Here is an 11,441-nt window from a genome sequence, read left to right on the forward strand (position 1 = left end):
GGACTGAGGTTGTGCACTATGTAGCCGCTTCCCATCTCCTTGCAGATCTTCCGGTGCCCGTTATATTCCGTCGCTACTTTGAAATAGCAAACCTGCAAACTTTGATAACAAATTCTGCTTTATTTTGTTCCACCTATCTGCTACTGTTTATCAAGAGCCTCCCACTAGAGTTTCCTTGGTCTGGAGGTGAAAGGGACTTTCTCAGCGAGTGCTTGCCGCATACCCTGAGAATGGATCCCCACCGGTGGGCTCGAAACCGTGTCGCCCGAGGAGCGTTGTTCCCGTACGTATCACGTCCCAGTCCGCGCGAACATCCCCTCACCCCACTCCCCAACATCCTTAATCAGCTTTCAGATTATTATTTGCATGCGACTGTGGAAATTCTAACTCGGCTCATCTGAAATATCCGCCCTACTTCTGGAGATTTCAAAGCTCTTTAAAATTCCTCCCCAGTAAGTCACCAGCAGAACATGTTGTGATGTGTGGGAGGACTCTGCTGCCAGGCAGAATTTGCTGTGCTCCCCTCGTTTTGGGCACACGAGGAGACCTTGACAGAGTGCCACCGAATGACACCTCACAAACTAATCAAGACAACAACAATCCACAACAACAACAGCATGAATATTAATAATAATCTTTCTCAAATGAGGCGCAAGTGCAGTTTACGCTGACGTAGCATTGAACTCATCCTAGATGTGTTTCCCGCTAAATAACGACGGTGTACGTAACGAACACAAAGTCAGCGGTCGGAACTATTTCGCCTGCGGTGTTGCAGGCAACGTACGCTGGCAAGGCCCGCAATTCCCACCGAACGACCTGAGCGACGTAAGCAGCCGCATTCGTAGTAAACTTGGGGTCTCCGAGCCGGCACCGTCTCCGAAAGTGTCGAAGAGCCATTCGTGTAATTCCCTGGAATCATTCGCACGAGGCTCCGTAAGCACTGCAGCTCTACAAGCTGCTTCTTCAAGTACCGGTAGCCAGAGCCGGTGTTCTCGAACGTCCCTGCCGGGAGAGGAGCTCCAGCCGTGGACGGACTGGGCTCTGTCTCATCCCCTTACGAACCCGTCCGGCAAGGTCCGGGAGACCTTCTGCCATCCCTGCACCGCTCCAGGCCACGAGTCTGTATTAATGCCAGCGTGCCTTGAGATTCCCAAGTGAGTAGGAGTGAAGATAATGAAAAAAGCACGTACTCCTTGGTTTAGTGTTTTGGAGGCAGTGTTGCGGGATACACCTGAATTAAATAAAGAACGTAAAGTAATCGCTGAAAAGCCATTGAGGTACTAGCAAAGTGCGAGCAAGAAGCTGGGACAAGAGCAAGAGTGCGTGAAAGACACATGTGGAGTTTTTGCAGAAGGCGGAGAGCCCCTCAAGTCCCCCCTCCTCCGCACATCTGCCCAGTTACACCACCCCACCCCCCCCCATCTACCCAGCTGGTACCATAGGTAACGTCACTTTTGTCTTTTCATTTCTTCATATTGTAACTTCTGTAATGTCCCGTACAATGACAATGGATGTAGGCTGCATTTGTATTTTGAAATGATTATTTTGCACATTTTCCTTGTGCGCTCGCGTGCTTTGGCTTTTTTTTTTGTGTTTACACACATTATTTGCATATTTCCTTTAGAAGATAATCATTTCATACTTCTTCTGCTTTACTTGTATGGAAATGATGTTCATTACACTGAAAGAAGAGATGAAGTAATCAGCTCTGCATGGAGCTGTAAAGGGGCCAGTAAAATTGGTGTTTGTACTCATAATATTATCCCCATATGTTTAACCTGTGAAAAAGGTTGGCTTTTTTTTTCGTCTGGGGTTTCGGACGACTCTACATGCCTTCCAGTATGTTTGCATGAAAACTTTCCACACATGTGACTTCCAGTCGACTGTCACTTGCCCTGTTTTTACCAGAAACCACATCAGACAGAGCGTATACAAAAGATAAATGCTCACGTAGAGAGAGAGAGTGAGAGAAGGAGAGAGAAGGGGGGAAGTGTGCACGATCCCGCGAGAGGGAGAGAAAGAGAGAGAGAGTGAAGGAGGAGGAGGGACAGAGTTACTCATTAAGCAGAAAACCAAGTTCAGTTCAGTGTACACACACACACTCACACACACAGGCACACAGGCTGAAGGCAGAGCTCGAGCGCGGCGAGGGGCTTGGAGCAACGCAGCAGGCTATGGCACAGGGTTCCGACAGCAACGACACCAGCTACACCCGGTCCCCGTCTCCGGGCAACAAACAGGTAAAGGACCATCATTCCCCGGCGACTTTGTCAATGTGCAGCAAGTGGGCAGAGGGCCTCACGTGGACGTGTCCAGCAAGTGGGACGTGAAGCGACTGTCGTGCTGCGACGCACGCCTGATGTTTTGCAGATGCTTATATCAGCATGTTGCGCTGCTCACGGCTTTGGAGCGTTGCGTGCCTGAACGGCAAGATGTTTCACCGGAGCGGTTAAGGGGAAGCGCACCCCGGCGAAGACTTTACCCGGCAACTTTTTTGGAGACTGGCTCAGCTCCTTAGACTCAGTGTTCTGTGCAGCTCTGTATGTGTTTGCCAGCAGAGCTGCTCTTGGCTCTGCACGTCGCAGCGCTCGGGTTCGAGTCACGCTCTGCACTGGGCACGTGCAGCACATTTCGAGAGGGGGCTGTTAATACGAGCGGAGGGTGACGTCTGCGGTGCTCCGTCTTGGCCGGAGGACTCAAAGCTGTAGGATGGCGCTCTGGATGTGATCATGCCGGGTGAGGTGCCCACCTTGTGGGATGTAGAGGCAGAGCTCGAGTGACAAAGAGTGAATTATTTCACTCGCTGCCAAACTCAACTGAATTACTCTCTCTACCTTGCGCTGCACGGGTTGTTCCCGTGATCGTAACTGTTGGCGTGTTTTGCACAACCAAGTGCTGCGCTCCCTGGACAGCGCAGCCCCGTACACCCGGGAGAGGGAACCAAACCGTGCTTCGTTTTCACGGCGTCGGACTCTCGAGTTGTGCAGGTGTCCCTCGGCTGTTAAGGGCCGATACGGGGCCACGCTTGAGCGTCGCGTTTTAACGGAGTTGCGCCTTCTGGAAGGAAAAGAAAGAAAAGTGCGTTGCAGAAATTATTCTGAGATGGCTGAGACAGGGTGTGGGATGAGGAAATGCCCAAACTGACGAAACTGACAGTGTCTGTGTGCACGAGGGTGACTTTCTGGGCTGGGCCCTGCTGCCGCGAGGGACCTCGTCTTAATCATCAGATGCTGCCTCTCTCGGTTCCTGTGTGTGCAGCCCGCTGTTCGAGGAGGTGCTAAACTGCCGCCGCGTTTGCCTCCCCGCAAAAGATCTGGGGTGGTTACTGAGTCAGTGGAGGACCTAGTTAAAGCACAGCCCAGTTGGACAGGGACATGTGTGCGCTGCGCTATAACAGGTGCCGCATTGTACATGGATGCTGAGCAGCAGAAAGCTGTCTATATGCTGTATCTCTGGAAACGCTGTCCCATTTCCAGAATGTTACTCACTGATGGTTCAAATCTGCGAGCAAAGGGTCTTGATGTTCAGAAAGTCTTTTTTTTTTTTTTTTCTTTTTTTAAATGTCTTCCGCAGAAACTCGTCTGAGCAAGCGATTGCGATAACGTAGGGTTACTTCTTAGGAACCATTCCTGACCCATGCTTTCATTTTCTTAGCAAGTCCATTAGGTAGGTGGACATTCTGTGAAGTTGCTCTGACTAACTTCCCTTGTGCACAGCACTCATCACCAAGGACATTTTGTGTACAGTTATTTATTTATTTATTGTAATTATTTATTATCTAATATTTTGCTTGGGTTTCCACTGGATCTAACTGCTTGGATTTTTAACAGTTGTTCCACTATTGCAAATTATTTTACTAATACAGCTTAAGACTTTTATCATGTTATTGAAGCACATTCTTTGCAGTGTTTTGTTTTCTGAAACTCAGTCCCTTGGTTGCATAGAAGAGGAGACGGTTGCTGGTTCCAAACCCAAGAGGGACCTAATGTTGCTTCTTTAGATATTTCACCTGAATTTGTCCTGTTAAACATCCAGCATTATAAATAGATGAAACAGTTTTTACTTCGGGGTGCGGTGATTCCTTGGGTTTGGCAGGTGCCCGCTGTGTGGCTGCGCTGGGGTTCGAGTCCTGCTGGGGGTGCCTAGCAACAGACCGGTGTCCCGTCCCGGGTTCATCCCCTTCCCCGTTGACCTCGCACCCCCTGTTGCCGGGTTAGACTCCTATTTGCCGCAACCCCACTCGGGACAAGCGGTTGTTGATGTTGGTTTTTACTTTGAACAACAGTATTATCTTAGGAATGAACCAATACAATGAAACAGAGAGTTGAATGTCTTGACCCCCTTCTGTCTCTACAGGACTCCTCAGATGATGTGAAGAAGGTGATGAGGAGAGAGAAGAATCGCATCGCGGCCCAAAAGAGCCGACTGCGGCAGACACAGAAGGCCGACAGCTTGCACCTGGTGAGGAGTATTCCCAGCATGCCCAGCAATGCATTGGGTCCTGCAGGGGTGCGTGGGGTGGGCGTATGAAGCTCTCACTCCATCAAGAGATGGGACAGGGGCAGAGACCAGGCTTGTAAAAGTCCCCCGGTGCCCCATCCATACGTGCAACAGTTTTTTGTCCCCTCCGTTGAGAAGACTTTGTGAAAAGACAAGAAGAGTTTAATTATAGTCTTGGTGCAGCTAGGCAGGTTTAGCGATTTGGATTCGGATTTGGATTAAAGCTCTGCGAGTAAACAGCAACAACGGTGCTAATAATAAATGTAATAATTAAAAAAAATGGTAACTTAGTTTCATATGTTGAATTAGAGACAGGATTCTTTTTGGCTAAACATTATGTGGTCCAGGGAGTAACTGTGCTGGGTGGAATCACTTGAAAATCATGGCCAGTGTGACTAAGGCGGAGACGAAAGCCTCACGAGAGGCCCGTGTGCAGCTCGGAATCGTGTTTGGCATGTAGCGGGCCATATGGGGCGCTGTCATCTCCGCGGCGTCTGTTGTGATGTACACATGGAGCAGACCTTCTCTGTGTTTACAGCAGGCTTCTGCATCCATTAATAAGGCGTGGGCGACAGTCCCTTCTTGGAGCCGTAGGGGTGCTGAGCGCAGGCTGAGCCGACGCCTCCCTGTGGCACCACCGGTATCGTTGCCGGTCACACGGAGCCCGGCAAAGCCTCACCGTTCCACGCTGCCGTCAGAACGTTGCGAACACTTCGCGCCTTCGGCGTCGAAGGCTCTGCAGTGGGGTGCTCGCGTCTTCAAATCAGCCGGTTCCCGGCACATGGCGTGGGGGAGGGGGCGGGGGGTCTTCTCGTGGAGTTGTGCTCTTAATGTGTCTGGGTCTGCCCATTGACTGGGCTCTGCGGAGAGTTTTCATTCATTTGCTTTCAATTGCACTGTTTGCGCAGGCCAGGCCCCCTCCGCCCGAGGCTCAGGCAAAGCCCCTGCTACAGCTAACGGGAAACTGTGCCGGCAGCAGGTCGCTTTCACTTTTCAGAGCGCTGCTGGCAAGGGCGGCTGACGGTGCCTGAAAACAGAGGCCGCAGCCAGCGGGATTCCGCTCTACTCTAACAGCTGGCCGTGATCTGAAAGGTAGAGGAGTGACCGAGGCCCCGTCCTCCATCCTGACGCTATTTAAAGTTGTACAGAAGGGTGAAATCATAATGCGCTTAGGGGGGGAAAAGAGGGTTAACTGAGCAAAAAAAAAAGGTGTGACCAGTAACCGGTCAAGTAGCCCTGTTTGGTGTCGAGCGAAGCGCAGCAGCTCAAACGTTGTTCCACACAACTGGTGCCAGATCAGGTACGCCGGCTCCTTGCTCTGGTCTTTCACTGAAGGCATGAGGTTTGGGCGATGCTCTTCGTTGCAGGTATTACCCAGAATGCACCTCCCACTCGCTGTCGCGCCCTTCGGTTTCCATGCGTGCGCCACCGCAGCGTCGCTGTGCAAACGTAATCCCGAAACACCCTTTCCCTGCCCTCTGCGGTCGAACGAGCCGTGTTTTTGCACGCGTCGACCCGGTATTCGAGACCCAGGCAGGACATGTAGCCATGCGGCGGTAAAGTCAGGTACGTACGTGTGTGCAGTAACCAAAAGGTGTTGCCCGTACAGGTTTAATTTTATCTGGCCCACATCTGTGTGGCTTTATTTCGCCGTGCAGAAATTACTGGCTGGAGGGGAAGCACCAGGGTACTAGTGAGCTTCTGCAGAAAAATGTTAATTCGTTTTCACTCGGCCCTGAGGCTGCCCTCGCACGGCGCGATGACACATACTCTAACAGCTCCCTCGGTCCCCTCTGCTCGGAGGAACTTCACGAATCCTTCTATTTCGCCGTCCACGCGACTGTTTTGCCTCCGCTCGGCCATTAATCGAATATTGTAAGGCGCGTCGCCTGAATTTATCCCGAGCCGAAGTCCGTTCGACAAAGTCGAGCCGGTTGCATCGGCGCGTCGCTCGAGTTTTTCTCGACTATTAAGGTGTACTTTTTGAAAGTTGGAAAGAAAATCCCCGCAGAGGACTATTAAAGCATCTCGTGGAGGGGGGGAAAAAAAGTTCTCGAAAGCTGAGGCCTACCGCTGCGTGTTTGGACGCCCGAGAATACTTTAGCGGAAAATACCTGCGCTAACGTGCAAACGAGCGCGCTGCGAAAGAGCCGGGCTCAGTCTACGAGCGCCATCGAAACACGATTTTGTTCTGGGCTGTTTTGGTGCGCTCGACTAGCGCGGAACGCGTCTCCTTCTTGTGAAAGGAGCGGCCGAGTTAACCGGTCGAGAGCTGGTGTGTTCTGTGGTTTCGGTTTCAGCGCCACTCTTGGTAAACAGGAAGCTACATTTTTCCCTCCCGATGACACGTTTCCTGTGTTCGGAGCTCTGTGGTTTTCTTTAAGATATTTTTTTCTTCTTCAATGAAAAATGTGCTAGTGGGCAGATAAGAGACGCAAAGCCGTCATTTCTGGTAAGGGGTGTGCAGCGATGCGCTCCCGGGGCGAGTGACGTAAGTGACGACGCATGACGGCGGGTAGTGGGGTTTACCCTCTGCGTTGTTGTTTACAGTAAGTCTGCAGCGTGGTTACTGCCTCCCTGACCCGCCCCGTGGCCTTCGTCCTGTTTGTCCCGCACTTTGATGGAACAACATCGCCGTCACACCTTCAGGCCCGTTTACCTGTTAGCCCAGCTCCGCTCAGCAAGCGACCGATAGCCTCACCGGGCTCATTCTTGCACATGCTGCTGCCGCTTCAGTGGACCGTTTTACGTCGAAAGGATGGGTGTATGCTGCGTATGACCTTTCCAGTCCATAAACCGTAACTTAGATTTGGCACAGCTTTCTTAAAAAAAAAAAAAAAAAAGTACCGGGAGTTTGTGAATAGCAGCGCGACCCCTGACCGAGACCCTCAGCGGTCTCAACGCTCGAGCGTTTGAAGATGAGTAAACGTCATTAGCGGCCGCAAGTCAGAGTGTCGTCGTGTTCCCTCTGAGGCACGTGCACGGGATCTCTTCGAAAAGGAAAGGGTCTTCGGTCGCGCTCAAAGCCGGCCTCGTTCCAGCTACCCAGCCACCCGAACCGTTTCCTAAACGGACACAATTCAGGTAGTCTCTTAACGCCGATGTTGTTGGCGGTTTGCGGTCGACCGGGACTTGGACTAGGACCGGGACTCGGTCGACCGGGCTGGCTCTAAATGCTGCAGAATTCGGAAGCGTGTCTGTGACGCTCCCTCCAAGCGATCCCCCTACTGATGGTCCGGCCTCTGTTCTTTCAGGAGAGCGAGAGCCTGGAGAAGGAGAACGCTGCCCTGCGCAAGGAGGTGAAGCAGCTGGACGAAGAGGCCAAATACCTGTCCTCCGTGTTAAGCAGCCATGAGCCCCTCTGCTCGGCGCTGCTCCCGCAGTCCTCTGACATCCTGTATTCGCCCCACCAAGGGGCCTTCCACCAACCCCACGTCGCCTCACGTTACCAGCACTGACCACTGTGGCCGTGGCCGACACCACGCTCTACGTTTTTTTTTTTTGTTTCTTTTTGTTTTTTGTTTTTTTTGTCCGTCCTAAGGCATGGAAATCAGAAGGCCATCCTTGATCTCTCCCGCATCCCTCCTTGACTCCAGATTGTCCAGACCGTTAGGTCTTGTTAGGGTACGTCTGCAATGATCTGGCATGAAGCTCCACATCTCCAGTGTCATACAAGTAAACATCCAATGAACGTTCCGTTCAACTTTTTTGCCGTTCAAGTTGATATCAGAAATCTTGTGGCTTACCATATGCTTTACGTGTAACTGAATTCTCGTTATGATTTGGAAGGTTTTTTTTTGTTACTAGCGAAAGGATCACTTGGTGGTTTATACATTCCAAACTATGTTTTCTCTATTAAACTAAAGCAACCACTGATATATTTATGAGAAAAGTGGAAACGTGAACTCAGTGACAATGTTGTATTTTCTGAAACTGTTGAAGTTTTTTCTACACGAGTAGTCTAATTTTGAATGTCTTATTTATATAGTGATTTTACGTAAAAACTGTGGTGTTTAAAAACAACCTGATCTGAATTACCTTTGAATTATGATTCAATTTCAGTAACCGAAATTGTCTTGGATATTCATTGGGAGTGTTACGGTTGAGTCATCTTTACTAGATGCATGCTAGAAAAGTGAAAATGGGAATATGGAATTTGAAACAAAAAAAAAGTGCTTTATGGTGATCAGTTTGAACAGAGATGTTTCTGGAAGTTGCATTCATTGTAAAAGAATGTTTTAGAGTTAATATTTTAACTCACTGAATACCTCGGGCTTTAAGTAGGAACATATTGACAATGCTTGATTGTATTGTATATAGAACAGTTTTAGAAGCAAATAATGATGTAAGTTTTTAAATTTAGGAAGTTACATCAAATGTCAGAGACAAGAGACTCCATTTAATATCCCCAAATTTAACACAATGTATGTCCTACGGTCCCTTAAATCACTCGGTCAGTTTCTGAGTGAAAAACGTGCGCGTGAATCGCTGACATTTTTACATTTACAGGTTACGGGGATATTATTTGGCTTCTATTGTCATGAAATGCCTGTGTGCTAAACTTGAAAAACATGTTAAACCCAATTTCGATGATGTTGTATCAGCACAGTAGTATTGTGATATAATGTGACGTATTTCGCAGAGGTACTGTAGGCCTATAGTAGATACTGGCGCGCTTGCATAACATCGCAGGGAATTTTGTGACCGGTTTCAATCATTCCAAACTCAAGGTAACAGCAGTTATTCCTGAACGGTCGAACATCAAAGAATTCCTCTAATTCAATGCAGTCACTTCATTAAAACAGTAATTTTCAGATATTTTTCTTTTTTTGTCCAGTGCCAATATGATTGCCGACTTTATGTTTTCCGCTTATGTAAGCCTTATTGTTCTGGTCCAAACAAACCTAGAATGTTGTATTTTTCTCACTGAGCGACGTGACCCATTTGAGATGTACACATTTCGGAAGCGGCTCGTACGCCAGGCCTCGTTCTCTTTTTTTTAAAGACAGAATCCTCATAAACCCTTGTAATTCTTTTGAATATTGACCGTCTGCATTTTTTTGAAACGAATCAGATTCTTCTTAGTATTCAGGCGTTCTCGGTATCCTAGCTAAGAGTACACTTTATTTCATCATGTATATATTTAGATGAGTTTACAATTGGACCGAAACAACGTACTACTGAAAGCTGTCGTTAAACCATGAGTATCCTCCGATAATGCTTTAGTTCCGCTTGCCAATAGCCAATGTCTCTTACGGAACAAACAGTTGACAGTGGAACGTATCGTATGTCGGAAAAGAGACGATAACTGCAGTGAATACAACAGGCTGTAATGTAATGATATAACTGGAAAAACGTTCAGTTAAAAACAGCACATGAGCAATTCACGTGTAGGATTCGTATGAGTCAATGCATTTGCCTTTATAATCAATATTGTTCTTTAAGGTGTTTCACTTTGCATGGCCTATTGGGTGCTTGTCGGCTCTCTTAAATATTTCCATGTAAGACATGAAATGGGAAAATGTGTGCTACTATTTTGTTGTTTTGTTGCTCATCTGGTATAATGTTTCACTGACAGCTGCTGACAAACTATTTTTTGGCAAAACACCTGGGAAATACTGCACACCTGTAGCGCACGTTACTGGCGCCAGTACCGCTGAGTAACTACAGCAGGGGGCGCTGTTTCCCCACCAGTAACAATTTGTACGCAATCAATGTTAGTACCAATATGAATGTATTTTTAGTGTCTTAATTGTGCTACAGTTAAATACCTTATTCAGTATTGTATTCTCGCAATTCTTCTAAATTGTGATTTATGCAATTTTGTTATGCAGCTTTTCTGTATTTTTCGAAAATAAAGTTTCAAAAGGTTTCTTGTGTCCCCCGGTGGCTGTTTTTTTTTTTTTTTTTTTCCCTGAACGCACGGGCAGCGATGGTCTGGACAAGCACTTTTTTTGGTTAAGGAAGGTACAAAGATGTGTTTTTAAAACCGCGAACAAATGTTGTTGAACAGAGAGTGATATATTTTTTTTTTGAAAGCATTTCTTAGCGCTACGGGGGGGAGGTTTCTGCGAAGAGGCCCGGGAATCGACCCACACACACACACACACACACACACACATATCATGTGATCGTAAGACGATAAGAAAAAAGCCGATCACAAGTTTTAGAGGAACAGCGAAGGGCTCGGCTGCAGTGAACTATAAAAATGTTACATTTGTGCAGCGGACGAGGCTCAAATACAAAGCGACGGCGTCGCAGCGCATTAGGGGGCAGCGGCGGCGCGCTTCGCCCGCGCGTCTCCGACTCCGAGCCGCTCCATGTGGCCGCGTCAGTAGGTCGGTCGGGCGGACATGTGGCCACAGGATCGCGGAGGAAATTATTTTACTCTTCATGTAGACACATCAGGAAAACAGGAACAACAAAATAACAAAACAGTTTTTTTTTTTTCTTTTTTTTTTTTACATTTACATGTTAATTTATTCATCTAGCAGACGCTTTTTCTCCAGAGCAACGAACGTCTCATAGAAAATACAACAGTGTTGTATGCGTTACATTATTTATTTAGCAGAAAAAATGTCGTTGTGAAATATTATCAATGATTATAATAATTTTATATGTTAATAATTTCCTAACAATGATTTTATATATATAAACATTTACGTTACATTACAGGAGTAGCTGTGTGAAGGTTTATCCATTGTTTGACAGGCACTATTTCGAAGTTATACTAGATATGAAGATTTACACTTTATATGAACTTGAGGGATCGTGGGGGGGGGGGGGGGGGGATTATACACGAGTGACATTTTTATTGTTTTGGCTGCATGATTCTGTGCAAATCAAATGTCAGGGAAATTCTGGGACAAGTTGAAGTTTTCAGTTATGCGCTTGTTTGTTTGTTTCTTTCTTTCTTTCTTTTTTATTACTGCAGTTAGTGG

The 11,441-nt window shown here is 47.7% G+C and overlaps 1 protein-coding gene across 1 annotated transcript; it reads left to right on the plus strand.

Annotated features, from left to right (window-relative positions):
* Positions 1 to 1,986: 1,986 nt before the first annotated feature.
* Positions 1,987 to 9,496, plus strand: batf (basic leucine zipper transcription factor, ATF-like). Its single transcript, XM_018746107.2, has 3 exons — positions 1,987 to 2,240; positions 4,357 to 4,461; positions 7,755 to 9,496. The coding sequence occupies exons 1-3, from the start codon at positions 2,175 to 2,177 to the stop codon at positions 7,956 to 7,958; spliced, it is 375 nt and encodes a 124-aa protein (XP_018601623.1). The 5' UTR covers positions 1,987 to 2,174; the 3' UTR covers positions 7,959 to 9,496.
* Positions 9,497 to 11,441: the final 1,945 nt, after the last annotated feature.

Source organism: Scleropages formosus, chromosome 15 (assembly GCF_900964775.1).
Source record: "Scleropages formosus chromosome 15, fSclFor1.1, whole genome shotgun sequence".
Classification (NCBI taxonomy): domain Eukaryota; kingdom Metazoa; phylum Chordata; class Actinopteri; order Osteoglossiformes; family Osteoglossidae; genus Scleropages; species Scleropages formosus.

Excerpts from the sequence above, each read along its gene's own strand:
- batf (XM_018746107.2), top strand. The coding sequence starts at position 2,175 with ATGGCACAGGGTTCCGACAGCAACGACACCAGCTACACCCGGTCCCCG. Across the intron at positions 2,241-4,356 it reads CGTCTCCGGGCAACAAACAG|GACTCCTCAGATGATGTGAA; the intron begins GTAAAGGACCAT and ends CTGTCTCTACAG. Across the intron at positions 4,462-7,754 it reads AGGCCGACAGCTTGCACCTG|GAGAGCGAGAGCCTGGAGAA; the intron begins GTGAGGAGTATT and ends CTGTTCTTTCAG.